General features: G+C 41.5%; 1 protein-coding gene across 2 annotated transcripts in view; it reads left to right on the top strand.

The window, feature by feature from the left end:
- The window catches only part of LOC118221799 (angiotensin-converting enzyme-like), a 157,029-nt gene that overhangs the window by 63,541 nt on the left and 76,254 nt on the right, over positions 1 to 17,234 (top strand). For both annotated transcript variants that reach the window (XM_035407189.1, XM_035407190.1), the window contains one exon: positions 6,432 to 6,575. In XM_035407189.1, coding sequence (XP_035263080.1) covers positions 6,432 to 6,575 — 144 coding nt within the window. The remainder of the gene's footprint in view (positions 1 to 6,431; positions 6,576 to 17,234) is intronic.

Consider the following 17,234-nt stretch of genomic DNA (forward strand, 5'->3'; position numbering starts at 1 on the left):
CAACCATAACTGATCCCTCTCCCATGCAAAGCTTTCATACAATCAGCAATAAAAGATTACTTAAAAATTATGCGGAAAGGTCTGTAACGCCTGTAAACATAACGTGAATTATTGACTCCCCTCTTCACACAGTAGCATTGATTTACTCCCATGGCCACGAAAAGTTTCAGCTTACGAAAGCACAAATGGGATATGTAGTCAACAATTAGAGGTGATTGCTGAAGCCGATCACACTGTAGACTTCACTTCCCATAACCCTTATAGAAATAAAAATGGTTAGAAGAAATTTTAGGATAGCGCTTCCGATTTTGCTTGTGTCGAAAGTTCTGCAATGGAAACAGCGATAGATTTACCCACTAGCATCTGTCCAAAATGTAAACAAGCCAGGCAGTTTTCATAGTAGGGAAAACTTTTATGACAATGTCAGCTAAAGTAAGTGACTCACAGCAGTTGGAAAGAACGGTAACGGTAATCTTATATTTGTAACGTTACCTATCAATATGCCAGCTAACGCCAATGTTAGCTAGATACTTGTCAATGAATGAACTATGATATCTGATAGTATGATAAGTAGCTAGCTAGGTAATAGCTGTCGGTACACTGTCTGAATATGATGTTCACTTGGCGATAGCTGCACTCGGTTGCTAAGCAGGGAATTAACGTGACTCCCCATGTTGCAGTGTTAGTATTTTTGCCAATGTTTTGTGTAACATTATGGACACGTTTTGTAAAATTACAAGTTTGTTTTAGCTATTGATATCTCTTTTTAACGTTAGCTCCCCCTCAATATTTAGAACATGTGCATGTGTCCCCCTGAATTTTGTGTTTTCCTTTACATTTCCACCATAAATTGATGCAGAAAAGGCACAAATTGGTGCATAAACATTCACCAGAATGCAGGAAATTAAGTGTTTGAAGCTCAAAAATTCCTGGGGGAGGACCCCCAGACCCCTGCTTAATGTGTTCACCCCCCCCCCCCCAATGTTCAAATGAAACCTACGCCACTGGACATTTGTTTACTGTTACAGAGTTTAATTATTTTTTTCTTTTTCGCGGGGTAATGGCCCCCAGACCCCCCTACAAAAAGTGGATGCTGTAATTGTAATCTTTCCCCCCCCCCTTCTCAAAATTAAACTACATACCCTATAGGAAAAGCAACATTTTTGTTGTTGCCCACTCAAATAATCCAAATACCCACCCAAAGATGACATCCTAGTAACACCTCTGACACACACACACAGCAAGCGAGAACATTAAGAATAATAACTGTATACCAACAACCTGTTTGAAAATTTTTTGGCTGAATACAAATAATGTTAAAAGTTGGGCAGCATGTTGGTGACTATTGACAACTTATATAAGCCTAACGAGAAGGGTGCGCCTGCCGCTGCGAACACAGTCCTGCGATGTGTGGGTCAATCGAGGTCAGCTTCAGTCTCAGGTTTGGCTCAGTATCCATCTTGCTTCTGTATTTTGTTTTTATGACGGCAAGTGAAGAGAAGCCTTTCTCGCACAGATATGTGATCACAAAAGGAAGGAGAAAGCGCACGCCCTTGTCCGAAAGCGCAGGGTATTCACTGTGTTGCTGTATCCAAAAGTCCAACAACAACTGACTTCTGAAAGCAGATTTCAATGTTTCGTCGCAAGACAATTCTGTTAAACTCTCCTGCTCACCAACAGTGAAGTCCTTGGGCATTTCAGAGGTTTCGATGCTGAACGAGTTTCTCATCCAGTTGTTCGCTTTGGCCATCACTGGGAAATATTCGTGAAACTGTTGTCTGAGCATGACGAGGTGCGCAACAATGTTGTCCCTGACTCCATCATCAAGGGTCAGGTCGTTGTCAGACAGAAAACTCTCCAAAGCGGGGAAAGCTGAAATATCACCTGCCTTGACTTTGGTTTCGAACAACTCCATCTTTTTCAGCATTGCATTGATTTTGTCCTGCACATCAAAAACATTGATGGAGAGTCCCTGTAGTCCCAAGCAAGAGTTGGACAGGCTCGCTCCCCATCTCATCGCAGAGCACATGGAATAGGCGAGAATGCATTGGTCGGGCCTTACTGAAGTTCACAGCTTTCACAGCCGAGTCCAGCACAGACTTCAGTTCTTCGGGCATCTTCTTCACCGCCAGGGCCTCGCGATGGATGCTGCAGTGAGTCCATCGCATCTCGGGTGCTAACTCGCGAATTCAAGCTGCTCCTCCGCTGTGGTGACTGGTCATAGCCCTGGCGCTGTCTGTGCAGACTCCAACACACATTTTCCAATCGAGCCCATTCTCTTGGACAAACACGTTCAGGAGCTGGAATATGTGCTCGACTGTAGTTCTAGTCTGCAGTGATTGACAGAACAGAAAGTCCTCCTGAGCTGCACCATCATATTCTGACATAAACAAGCAAATTGGCTAAATCTGCAACATCAGTAGTCTCGTCTAGCTGGATGGAATAATAGTGACTACTTTTAATGCGCTCAATCAGTGTGTTTTTAACGTCATCTGCCATGGCTCCTATTTTCCAAGTTTAACTGTTTGGCAGCCTTCTCCCCACACATGATGCATGTCATCACTTTGGCTAATGGTAGACACAGTTGCTCGCCAATTGTGTGTGGCTTACCGGCTTTCACTACGCGGAGGCTGGCACGATACAAAGCTTCCTGTGCTTTGGCTACGGGTGTAACACAGGATTGAATCGTGGACACGGACTGCTTCAGTTCATCACGTTTTCTTAGAAAAAAATCAACTGATTTGTCTTTCAGCACTGCGTTTTTGGTTGTAAGATGCCGTTTGAGATGCGATGGTTTCATGCATTCATTGCTAAGAACATCACTACATACCACACACTGCGGCCTAGGCTCTTCCCCCGTCCCACTCCAGTTGAATCCAAATTTGACGTAACTCGAGTCATATTTCCTTACTGTTTAGCATACGTACCATAGTTTGAGAACCAGTGGTCTATAGGTCGCAGACTTCAAGCAGTCACTGCATTCCATGGATATGCAACTAAGTACTAAACATGACTACTTTAATTTACATAACATTAATGTGTCCCAGCCATTATGGTGCCTTAAAATGGGGGTATGGATAAAAAGTGCTGTAATTTCTACATGGTAAAATCAAAGTGTATATAAATACCCTTTAATAAACCTGAGAATCTGCACTTCAACCACATGTGAATGGTTTGATTACAAAACTAAAATTGTGGAGTACAGAGCCAAATCAAGAAAAAATGTGTCTTTGTCCCAAACATTAGCTCACTGTATATATTTCTCGCTCCTTTTTGGCTGGACCACAACAGTGGGGCCAGCCCTACAAACGCGAATGTCTGTGACTGACTGTTACGGCCTCAAAAACCAATGGCTTTACCATGAGGCAGAAACATATTAATTGGACGCCACACCGAGTTAGAATAAAGGAATTTATTTAACAAAACACAAAAAATACTCACAAATGATGGAGCAATAAGAGCAGGGAGGTCTGGCCAAAAAGAACAAAAGGAAGGAGAAGCCTGGGCCAACCACACAGTGGACCATCGGACCCAGGACTTCTCCCTAAACTAACAAAATAGAGAAAAAACTAAACTACAACAATAAAGCCACGATAACTATACTACCAGACCTCCCTCCCCAAAAGCACAAGGAAAAATAGGAAACTTAGACAAAAACTCTAAAGGGGAAGAGGGACCAAACAAAATGGAATGCTGCCAGCCAAGAGTCTGACTCTCCACTCTCCACTGAGCCCTTTTGAAGGGGGAGGGGCTCTACAGGTGCAATCAGCCCCTAATCATAGGCACATAAGAAATAAGAGAGGGAGAGACAGACAAAGGGGAATAAGAGCAGAACAGGGGGGAGCGCGTAACACTGACTGACTGCCTGACTGAGTGAGTGAGTGATGAAGTTACACCATTGGTCGGTCGAGTTATGAAGTTACACCATTAGTCCGCCGGATCACGTGTGTTAGGTCCAGCCATATACTAGGTTTTAACCTGGTCTTGTTATGCATAAAAGCATTATTGACAGACCAAGTTTATGACTCAGCTCTTTCACACCATGGTAGACCCTGAGGACAGAGGACAGAGTCTGTGGCCTAGTTTTCCCAGTCAGAGTGGTTTTGGTATCTTGCTTCGCATGAAAAGTTTGTGAGATGGCTCCAAAGTCACCCCTGTTGGTCTGGTAATAAAGCCAAGAATATTAGTTGGTTGGCCCCGTTGACCAGAGTACCGCCTGGCTTTTCTGGCCCCTGGAATCCCCTTACACAGACAAGAACCCCAGTTTACATACAACCTGAAATACATTTGTGAACAAAACTGAAAATATGAAAACTCCTATAACTGGACCATTTTTCACTTTACAGTACCAAAAAAAAAAAAAAAAAACTGAAGTTTTGGTGTATCATGCAACAATAGTTCCATAGCCATTATACTACACTGCTGCTGCTACGTCCTGTAGAATACAGCCAACAAATAAAATAAATCATTCCAAAGGTTCAGTCAATCATTGACCTAGCCCTTCCAAATCCAAGTCCCCGAACAGCCTCTGTAAACATGCTCGCTGTGGCACTGCCTCAGACAGATAAATTCCAGCTAAAATCCTAGTGTATTTTACAGATATAGCTGAGCTGGTGTACCAGTCTGGCTGATCTGGGCTAAGCTGATTTACCAGCCTGGTCAAGCTGGCTTTAACTGGTAGATAAGCTTCATCACATTGATGAACTAGCTTAGTCAAGCTGACTTGTGGTGGACCAGCTCAGCTGAGAAGATTGACCAGCTTGATAAATTTGTTTCATGATGGACCAGCTGACTTGCTGGCATGCCTGAAAGATTTGGCAACCACCTTGCTAAAACTCAAGAGTGAAAATGCTCAATTTGCTAAATTCACATTAAGTTAATCTCTAATTTGAAGAATATAGATTTAAATTATTTCCCTCTATTGATTACGAGCATGCAATGTAAAGTTAGTTTTTAATTTAGCCACAGAACATTTGTTTTCCTTATCAAAAGGATATATATTAACCCTTTCTGTATTGCCCCCTTGAAAATACCTAAAATTGTTACTATTCTTGAGCCCTTTGACTACAGGCATAATTCTGGCCTCTTCTGAAAGTTAACCCTTGTTTTTTAAGAGTCACCGTTACTAAAAGAAAGGAACAGCAGCTCCAGCATAGTGCAGAAGCAGAAGTAGTTTTCTCGCCTAAAAAAATCTTTGTAGTGGATACAGATGCTTGTGGCTATTACCTGGTGGGCATAGAAACACAATGCAGCCACAGAGTGTCATCTCCCATTCCCTTTAAAAGCCAGGTGCGCTTGCACCTTGGCAGATTGCTATTATAATGGCGGATTTTCCAAGTAGTAGGAAAGAACGCTTCTCTGCAGAGGAAACTAACCATTATGACATGTATTTTTTTCTAAAAATATTGCGCGTTGTGCACCCGCCTATATAGGCGCATATTACTATCTTAATAATGCGCCCTTAAAATAACAGTAAAATACTGCGCCATTGACTTAAGACCAGGTTTTTGTTGGTCAATCGCGCAATTTCTCTCCGCTGCCTGAAGATAGCAATGTGCCAACAATGTGCCTGACCACATCTCATTTTAAGACCAACATGCCCATGGGCGCTCAGATGAGTGCAAGTACATTTACTGTTTAAACAACGTAGGCGCTGGACAGGAAAATGACAGCTGCATCGGTCTGAAACTAGCAAAGACACTTGCGTTGCGCTAGGCACCGCTTTGCGCCGGGTGTAAGATAGAGCCCAGAGTGTTATTTACTACACAACACCGATATACCGTGCAACCCTACTGTTGATTTTTTCCTCAAGCACTTGTTACTGTTACTACAGTTGTGCATGGTATTTCAGTCAGTCATTGCTGTGCATGAGATCTATTAGTTAATGTAATAAATAATTTTTTCTGCCTATTTTTTTCATCTTTTTGTGATTTTTAACAACTTTGCAGTGACTGCTCTATGCCTTTAGCCAATATTTTCCATGAAAAACAGCCAGCCTTTCAAAACTGCTGTAACTTTGACACCCTGCATAACCTGCAAAAAAAAATTCCTTTCTTCTCACTCGCCCACCCACTCATGTCATTTTCCTTTCAAAAGTTTCCATTAGTTTCTCCCTACACCTGGCCACACTCGTTGTCAGTGCATTCTCTAGATATTTACAATTCCTATTTGCATGAAACAACTTTCAGATGTCTCAGACAATGCTACAATGAGTCACGTGGTTCTATAGGTTACAGGCAATGTGAGAGAGAATTGTTACCGGACTAGAGTAAAAATGATATAATCACAAGTTGCATGTTTAATATTAGCCCAATGTTACAATCCTCTCTCTCTATCTCTCTCTTTGTCTGTCTCTCCGTCTCTCACACACACAGACACAAACAGCTTCAATAATCTTTAACAAATTGCTACTCTGCCCTTGTCTCCACCAGAGCTAACTGACATCATGGCAAACTCACGGAGCTATAAGAAGTTACTCTACGCATGGGAGGGCTGGCACAACACATCAGGTGTCCCCCTGAAAAAGTTCTATCCAGAATTTGTGGAGCTCAGCAACAAAGCCTCACGCATGGATGGTAAGAATGTCATGCCACTCTCACTAATAAACCAGGGAACTACAGCACACAGTATGCATAGACCATCATAGATTGTAATTCATGAAAATACTGAATTCAGGTCAAAACCACAATATTTAATGTAGTTAGGTAGACACAAAAGCTATGTAGAAAAAACCTTTTGACTTTTAAGACCCCTATACGTATTGTACATATTTTTATTGGAATTTCAATCATTTTTAAAATGAATTATATGTTTATTTTCTGAATCCAATCTTGTTAAAATATTCAGTGCTCTGAATACTGAACACAAGTGGCATTGCATACTAGAACCCCTTATTTAACCTACATATAAAATAGATGTGATTTAATAATAGCAGATGCTATTAGCACCCAGATGTCAGTAGCCAACAATGCTTTTTGCACCCTGGTGGAATAGCCAGTGTGGCTATTTACACCCGGGTGTATTTAGCATGGCAGAGACAAGCACCCAGGTGTTCGTAGCCAACAACGCTATTTGCACCCGGGGTAGAATATAGCCAATGCGGCTATTTACACCCGGATGTATATAGCATGGCAGAGACAAGCACCCAGGTATCCGTAGCCAACAATGCTATTTGCACCCGGTCACACATTAGGTACTGTACGTATATATGTACTGTATGTATATTTTAGAAACAGCATCAGAGTCCTGATCTGCTGCACCGCGTAAAGGACAAAGGTTTCCATTAGGGTTGAGCCGAATACTCGGATGAAACGAGTATCCGGTACAGATAATGTACTTTTTACGAGCACGAGTACCATCCGAGTAAAATGTGTCAATATTCGTACTCGCGATGAAGGAAAATCCTCATTGGGTAACTGTGTCCAGTGTCCACATAGTTCCGTGATAGGCCAGCCACACACAGAGCTCCTCCTCTACACAGAGCCTATACAAAGTTAACTGCTGCTGCGCCACACAACACAATCTTGCCATCATCGCAGCCACTCTGTCAACAGGGATCTATTATCTATTGTCATTCTCAATAAAATAAAGTTTACAATTCTCAGATTTGGCTCAACACATTATTCTCACCATAGCTAAACACACATTTACTGGACATTCACACGTAAGTACATACTGATTACAAACAGACATTTCTAGCTTCTAGCTTGCTACAGTGGGGCTAACTAGTCAGTTAGCTAGCAACTACATGATATAAGCATGTACCTGTATTTACATTTAGCGATCTCACACACACACACTCTATTAGCATCATTGACATCCTAGCATTCTTATACATCCACTGTACTAATGCAATGTCACTTTTGTGCACATTTAGAGGTCATCGCTCACCTGAAATCACAAGACATATGGTACATCGTGGTTAGCCAACTGTAACCTGGCGCGCTCTGTCTACTATTAATAAAACCAGAGTAACGATAACAGCGTCTTTTACTGCTAGAGTGAATGCGTAAGTGAATGCGATGATAAGAACATTTTCAGTTATGCTGACCTATAAAACGCTATTCCAAAAGCAAAATTAGACATGTTATACATCGTTAGAAAGCTTATACTCTCACCTACTGAATAAATTAATTGTCAATCAAGCCAGTCTGTACTAAAAAGGGCGACAACGCCGTAAACGACACGTGTGGTATTACACACAGCTATTTTGGAAAGTACCCAAGCATCACAAATGCGCGTATATTTCACAAACGGATTGTCCAAGACAATATATGACCACTCAGTCTCAAAAGGGACATCTACGCGTAAAACCAATGGCAAGGTTGTATATTTATTCAATATTTAGTCCCAGATATTGACTGTAGAATAACATGGTATCATTTTTAAAAACTTTGTCTCGTTTATTTCGTTATTCAGTGAGCAGCGTTTTCACTGCTGTATTGGCACATCTTATGGCTATTGTTGGGTTTATCGTGTTACAATCTTTCAGTGGTGAAAGAATATTTTATGAATTCCCAGATAGACAGTATTGTCCATTATGTCATGGGTGGGGGGTGTAGTTGCAGATGAGACTGCAGGGAGGGAGGTGCATGTTAAATGAACAACCAGAGCAACAATGGTGGCGCGGCGAAACTCCGTATTCGGCATAGTTGTCATGTATCATCTACTAATGGAATTAAAACAAAGCGTTTCTGTTTTAACTCATACTTTGGTTGCAGTAGCACTGAATGTCTGAGTTCAGTAATCTCGGCACGCCGGAGTGCCGACCACTAGGGGCTCTGCGCTAAGAGGTTAAAACACCAACATCCGGTTATTCCCTGTCCATTTCCGGTTTAAGCCCCACCCGTTCCGAGTACGGATCAAGCGGCCAAAACCAGACTTCGTTTTTGAAGCTCATTTCCTGGTTTCTCACTAGCGCCACTACGGTTGGCTCCAGTATAGGTGTTTTCATATCCGGTTTCCATGTAAGTCTACAGTACAAATACGGTCAAAATACAAAGTCAATAATTTTTTCTCATGAGAACAAATATGTGTATTTTATTCGTCTTATGACTGTCCATGGGTCGATTTCATGATTTATTGTGTCATTTGGGCACTGTTATTATATTTGTTGTGGACCAATGAGGTACAGTTTGCGTCAATTCCTGATTACTGCGGAGGACTAAGCTACAGTAAGGGCTACAGTCTATGGTCACTGGGGTGGGAGGTGGCACCTCTTGGCCTTGGCATTGCGGCTCCGACCACGGTCCACCTGTGCGAAGTCAGAAAATGCAGGCATCCCATTTCGTAGTGATTTCATTATGGCGTGTGCTATTTACAGCTGCACTAGACGACCATAAAATAATCCCCTGAAGTTTTTCGGTAGCTGAGTCATTTTTACTATTTCCTTTAGCCTACTTAACCAAATAATTAGTTGGCAGAAAGCGTAATCAGCTTGCTATATTTGGTAGTCCAGTAGCCTATGCTAAAACAGTTTGCAACTTTGGCTACCAAGCCATTTGACTAGCTAGCTAACCCTAAACTGCAAATATTCAATCTGTCAAGGCTTGTCAGTCGTGTACATTCCGTATATGTCTACCTGGGCCATGCTTCATGCATGTGACAAAGCTACTATAATCCCGATTTTGGGATAAACACTGCTAAATTTTCAGTTTCACGAAGGGAATTAAGAGTCTTAAGGTTTATTTGCTGGATAATATACAACACACGATTCAAATCACACACAGAATTTAACGAAATTAACCATCTTTGTAAGACTGGCATTTAGAAAGGAACATGTTCTTAGCATTTAGGAGACTGACAAGAGCATTTAAGACAGTGGTTCTCAGAATCGGTCCTGGGGGCTCCTTGCGTATATTGGCTTTTCTCCATTGGTTTTGATGATCTACAAGAAAAAAAAAAAAAAAAAGCCTAATAATAATTAGAAATTCAATGTACATTATTTTTGTCTTCATGCACCAGGTGGAAAACTTGCTGTACAAAGTGCGTTGTCATATTTACACGCCTGCAGATCAGTTATTAAAATTCTTGGTAGATTGTTAATCACCGCTGACAGTGTTAATTTTTATTCGGTAAAAAGTGACTTGCGAACGATCGGTCAGCTAGCGTCACCCAGTAAGTGAACACCACAAACGGCGATGGAGTAGTAGCAGTTACTGGCTCATTAACTGACTGTGGCGAAAACCTACGACGATAACTTGCTCGGTTAACAGCAGGTCTACCAGACAGTTATATGAAAATTATCCTAGTCAAATCACCAGTAGCCTACACATCTCTGATTGATTGACCATCAGTGTAGTCGATGTTCTTCCCCTGTGGTTCATATTGCTAATGTGTGAGCTAACCACGGATAGTCTACCTAGCTCACGGGAAAGCTGATATGCTAGCTAAGCATTTATGTTTTGCTGGGAAACATAAATTGAAGATAACTGAACATAATTGTATTATTAATGTCATATATAATAATAATAATACATATAACGTGATTACATGACACAGTACAGTCAAGGATGGAAATTAAAATCCATAAACATTTGATAATATATTTTAAAACATAACGGCAGACAGTCAGCCAGCCTCAAGTTCGTTCTGCAATCGTTCCTTCAGGTTGATGGGCTTTTCCGCACCAGACTGTCAATCACATTGTATAAATCACAAGACCGCTTAACTCTATGGTTTTGGCTCCAAATTGACAACATGGCCGCGCCCGCCATTGAGCTTCAAAACGTGTTTTAGAGACCCACGGAGAGTCAATGGGTGACGTCACAGTAGCTTTGTCCATATTTTTTACAGTCTCTGGTACGGATACAAATACAGATAATTTTGTTGGTTGAACAGATACACATACGGATACGGATAATGGTGTACTCGCTCATCCCTAGTTTCCATGAGGCCAGACCAAGTCTGACAGTCTCTGCCACCCAGTAGCGGGCATCAGGGACCGCCACATGGACTCACATTAACTCCGATCCGAGCTGTAGCATGCTGTGCTTCAGAACCGGGACTTACAAACCTGTTAACATAACCTGTAAGTGGCTAGAGCCACAGCTTGTTGGGCATTGTGGAGCCGGGGGCTGGGTGTAAATAGCCGAATAGCTGCCGTGTGACTATTCTCACCCGGGTGCAAATAGACACTCTGTTTAATAATTCAATATAAATGTAATAATTATGATTGAGAACGACAATTATCAATTAAATTGCTGAATTTGTTGATATGTCAGTCTACAGTGACCTGGTGTAATCAACCAACAAGTCTAAACAAACTATCAGATCTTAAGGTTAAATAATTCAATTAAATTAGGAGGAGTCAAATAGAATAATGAATTGAAATCATACAGTTGACGCAACGTTTACATACACCTAGGATAGACATTCAAACTCTTCACATTTCATGTTACCATACATTTTGTTTGGCAAGTCAATTAGGGCACCTATTTTGTTCACATCAGAGGTAAGTTTAAAACAATCTAATAGAGACAGATTTATTTCAGCTTTAATTCACTTTATCAGAATTCCAGTGGGTCAAAGGTTTACATACACCAAGCTGACTGTCTCTTTAAACAGTCTGGAAGATTCCAAAAAATGATGTCATGAGTTTTCAGATGCTTCTGATTCACTAATTGTCATAATTAGGAGTTAATTGGGAGTTAATTGGCACCTGTGGCTGTATTTAAGGGCCTACCTTTAGAGCCACTGCCTTTTTGTCCTTGATACCATGGGAAAATCCAAGCAACTCAGCCAAGACCTCAGAAAAACAAACAACTGGAGGTACCACGAGCATCTGCACAAATAATTGTATGCAAATATAAAATCTTGGGACCACACAGACACTGTAACTCCCAGGGCTGAATGAACTTTGGTCCAAAAGGTTCAACTGAACCCCAAGACAACAACAAAGGAACTGGTGAAGGAGTTGGTGGCATCAGGTACCAAAGTATCTAAATCCAGCATTAAGAGAATCCTACCTGGCCATGGCCTGAAAGGAAGAAGCAAGGAAGAAGAACCTACTTCATAAAAAACCCAAATTAAGTTTGCAGGTGATCACCAGGATGAAGACCTAGCCTTTTGGAGGAGTGTTCTTTGGTCAGATGACACAAAGATTTAACTGTTTGGCCATAAATAATCAGCGCTATGTATGGATGAAAAAGGGTGAAGCTTTTAATCCGAAGAACACCATCCTAACTGAAGCATGGGAGTGGCAGCATCATGTTGTGGGGGTTTTTTTCTGCAAAAGGGACTGGTGCACTTCAGAAAATAGGTGGCATCATGAGGAAGGAGGATTATCTAGAAATACTGAAGCAACACCTCAAGACATCAGCTAGAAAGTAAAAACCTGGTCGCTACTGGGTCTTCCAGCAGGACGATTATCCTAAGCATACGTCCAAAGTTGTAATAAAATGGCTTAAAGACAACAAAGTGAAAGTACTGCAGTGGCCATCATAAAGCCCTGACGCTGAACCCAACAGAAAATCTGTTAACTGAACTGGAACAGCCAGTGGGTTTACATGATGCTTGAAAAAGTTGATTTATTGTATTAGTCTGGCTAAAACTGGACTTTTAAAAATCATGTAAACATTGTAGTCCGACTGAAATCGTACTAATTCAAATTTCGGACTAACATACCTAGATAATGCGTTTGGGGATCGATTTACTACGCCATGTATATGCTTCAATAGGCCAAAATTGGCCTAGGCGTTCTGCACATGTTCCGTAATTTACATAGCAACTACTGTGGCCAAGCGGAATCGATAACATTTCAGAAAATATATAACTTTAAAAGATTTAATTAAATCTTCTACTGGGACTTTTGCTGTTTATTGAGGGTGTGACAGAAAATTTTGGTGCCGCTGACTATACTCAAACGTTTACTCACATTTACCGTTCGATTGAGCAAGTACCATTCAAAGTACATTTTTATGGGTTAGTGCTGTCCGATTGCGCTAGATACTTCACATTAACTTTGTACGGCGATCAATAAAGGCTAACAGCACAGTACCACTTAAATATTGTCACTTCTATCACCACTGTAATGAACTAAAAAAAAGGCGACAAACGACCTTTTCTGTGAGAAATGCATTCTCGAGCTCACGCGCATACACTGCTGGTGACATTCTAAAGCTCCGTTTTGCCCTCCCTAGTATCATGGTGAAAAAAACACTTTTCTGGACAGACGAGGACACCAACTTCATGCTATCGCAACTAAAGTAGTGAAATATCCTAAAATACATGGATGGAAGAAAAACGCGGAATGGCAAACTATTCAAAAAAGTTGCAACAAAATTGGAGGAAGCAGGATTTATAAAAAGCCTTCGTAAGACACACCTTCGGTCAATAAATCGATTCTTTCTGAGTCATGTATATTGGGACAACGACAATAATCCAATTAAATCTCATCTTTGGCCAAATCGAGCTATTAATATAGATCAATTTCAATTGTGCATGTAAACGCACAATTGAAAGTGTGTTTTGTCTGAGCAAGGAGACCCACAAACCTGACTGAGTTACACCAAATTGAGCAAAATATCCGGCAAAGTACTGTGAGAAGCTTGTGGAAGGCTACCCCAAGTGTTTGATTGAAGTAAAGCAATTAAAAGGCAATACCACCAAATACTAAGAAAGTGTTTGTAAATTTGTGAACCACTGAAAATCTGATATAGTACATAAAAGGTTAAATAAATCTCACTTTAGCTAGACCTTGACCTTGCCTAAGTATTACCCTCTTCCAGTTTTGCCACCACATGAACATAGGAAACAAGCTAAAAACACACAACCAAAAAACCACCACCAAAATAGAGGAAAATCCTTCTTCTCCCAGGCCTTACTTTTCTTTCAAGGCTCCAAAACCAACTGCCACACAACACACAAAACAAAATTCCTTCCTGTGGCCATCATAAATACCTTGCCCAGCATGACTTGAGGGTGATTTTCCTGATTGGGTGATGCAAAGTTAAGATGCAGGAGGGAAGGGGGCAGTCAGGTTAATTTATAACAAGGACCAGCCTATCTAAAAGGTGATAGTGTACTGTGGCAGTCGGTCCACCAGAGAGGCGGATTGGTCTCGGCTACGCCGGCTGGTAGAGAGAGCACAAGCACCTGGGTTGCGTTAGCTAATCAGCCCAGGTGCTTAAAGCTGTGCTGCTCTCCACGCTTCGGGGCCAAGACCGGGAGCTAACACCAAGAGCGCAATTATGAGTTTTGTTTTCTTTTAAGCACAGAAGTCAAGAAGTAAGTAATCTTCAGCTGGGATGCTGGGCGAGCTGGACCTGGCCAGGAAGGCGGGTCAGCTACAGAGCAGGCGAACTGAAAAGTTGCTGCTTGGTTTTACTTTCTTTTGTCTTTGTTATTTTAGCTTGTTGTTTTCGTTTATTGTTTTTGCCCGGAACCCGTGAGGGGGAAGGGTGAAGTGGTCCGTTTATTTGATTTCGTGTTTGAGTAGGTGCGTTATGTCTCTCCCCATGCAACAGAAATGGTGTTCCCCGGTATTGTCGTGTCTCCCTGCCCGGTGTTTCACGCTTGGTGTGTGATGGTTGGTGCCGAAACACGGGAGGGAGCTGTCTCAGCATAAGCCGAATTAGCCTTCGGCTGAATTCTCGCGTGGAAGGTGTGTGACAGTCGGTCTGCCAGAGAGGTGGATTGGGCTCTGCTTCGCCCGCTGGTGGAGAGAGCACATGCACCTGGGTTGCGTTAGCTAATCAGCCCAGGTGCTTAAAGCTTATTGTTTTAGTTTATTGTTTTTGCCTGGAACCCGTGAGGGGAAAGGGTGAAGTGGTCCGTTTATTTTATTTTGTGTTTGTGTGTGTGCGCGCTCTCCCTCCATGCGACAGAAACGGTGTTCGCCGGTATGGTCACATCTCCCTGTCCGGTATGTCACGTTTGGTGTGTGACAGACATGTACTTACTAAATGTTGTTGAAAGCAGTGCTAAGCACCATGATATTATTATCAAAAGATTCATGATGTTAGCCACTTTCTAATGAGACCCATAGATCACATGCCTAGATTATGGTATCAGCATAAATTTTAATTGCCACAAGGAAGTTTCCTTTGATGTTTGTGGAGGGGAGAATAGGTGGCATTCTTAGAAACAATATAATATTGTATCCAATTCACTGTTTAATCTTAGGGGTGCACTGATTATGAATTTCATGGCCGATTGCCAATTTTTAAAAGCCAAATCAGCCGATTCCGATAGTCGATTTTTAAAGTTTGTAATTAATAAATTTTTTAAAGCATTACGTAACAAAGAAAACATAAGATTGTTTATTTGCTCTATAGGTTACCAATACGTTCAGATACCAACACCATTATTGTCTTAGCCACACAGTGAACAAGCTCTGATTCAATGAGGCTGAATCTTTTCTCATCTGCTTGCTGGGTTCACACCATGATCTGCACTAGCGCTTTATCTTATGAGACATTTCAGTTCAACGATGGATGGAATGACATCTGCTGCAGTCCCTGTGGAACAGTTGATTTCTCTCTTAAAGGTGCAAGTAGAGTTGATGTGTTTGACCTTTGATAGCAATGTAAGGCCAGCATTTTGAAATGCAATTGGCTTATAGGAGGCATAGTTTTCAAGGCATTTCTCTTTCTTCCATCTGGCCTGGGAGGCCTTACCAGACTATAAGGCTGTCAATATTTGCAGGGCTTCGTCTTTTGTAATGGGAGCATATAACATTCATTTTTGATTATTTTACATTTTTTGGAGATTGGAATTGGAAACAAAAATGTCATTAGCATAGAGGCATCACTAGTCTCTCTGCATTTACATATACCTTAGAATAAAAGGTTGTCAATACCTCATTAATAATCTCAGTTTCAAATGATCTACTACCATGTGAATCCGAAATCGATCCTATCACTTAGGAAAAAAGCTGATTCTCAACTAAACGAACAAGATATTTACCTGGTTTATCTCCCAATTCACATAATTTCTATTTGGCAAATTTCAAGTTTCTCTCTGATTGCTGAATCCAAAGCGGCACAATAGGAATTCCGTAACAATGGCAAATGAGCTATAAGACTGCACACACCAAACACCAAGGAAAACCAGATCAAGATGCATGGTTCAGATTCCCTAGATGGCAACAGCAGATATCACCCCCTGAATGTACACCACAATAGATGTTAACTGGCTGGTGTTAAGCAGCAAAAATCATCTTCCACTAAAGAGAAAAAAAAGTCCACATTTTATGTTGTGCAAGAGGGGGAGGGGGTGGTTGAGAGACACAGGGGGCATGGTTGCACTGATTGGGTGAGGTGTGGAAGGATGGGGTGAGGAGAGGGCTCAGACAATGACTGTCTTCTCTGAAAGTTAACTAATTAACATATTAAAGTTGTGTGACGACCTGGCTCACAGCCCACCACATGAAATAAGACACACCAAAACCATAAACTTCAGAAAAGGAATAACAGTTTATTTAATTAAAAAAATTTTTTTTTTTAAATGCTATAAAAACCCTAAACTTGTCAGTATCAGTAATCAGTGTTTGTGTGATATTTGGTGAGTGTGTGTTGCATGTACTAAACTAAAAAGCAGAAAATGTGTATGGCAGGCCCATGCTGGCCAGCAGGAAAAGGGAAAAAGGTAAGACTGGAAGACTTTCCAGCCTATTTACAGCCAGCAGCAATTAAGAGGCCACGCCTGGCTCAGCAAGCCCCCTTCCCCCCACCTCCCCCCCATCCAAAAGAGAAATAACACACAAGGTGAAAGCAACAGGGGGGTGGGTGCCAGGCATGAAAGTTGTTTTATGTTGTTGGAAGCAGGACTAAGCACTATAATATTATTATCAAAAGATTATGGTTTTTCTCCTCATCATAAAAACACCAAACATGAATTTGTTAAGAGGTTATCCAGCTCAGTTTAATCGAGCCAGTTCTAATCCCCTTCTTTAGGAATGTAACAAAACCAAATCGCACTGCATTGTTTTCTACTTGAGACTGGAACCGCTTCTAAAAAGGAAGAAGAAGACAGAGAGGACAACAGACAACATTCCTGTGGTCAGATACAATTATATAGTCTGTTTTCCAAAGGTGATAATCTAAAAACTAGATATCCAACTTTCCAATTTAAGGCTGCTTCATACTTTCCGTGTCCGCGAGGGTCCGCTTTGGTCCTCGTGACGTAAATGTCGTCATCCGCCCATGTCCAGAGGGTCTACGTAGCCCTATGTGGACGTCCGCCCGCAGCCCAAAGTTTGTGACCGCGTGGACTGTATGCATAGCAAGCGCGCC

The sequence above is a fragment of the Anguilla anguilla genome, chromosome 2 (genome assembly GCF_013347855.1).
Source record: "Anguilla anguilla isolate fAngAng1 chromosome 2, fAngAng1.pri, whole genome shotgun sequence".
Lineage (NCBI taxonomy): Eukaryota > Metazoa > Chordata > Actinopteri > Anguilliformes > Anguillidae > Anguilla > Anguilla anguilla.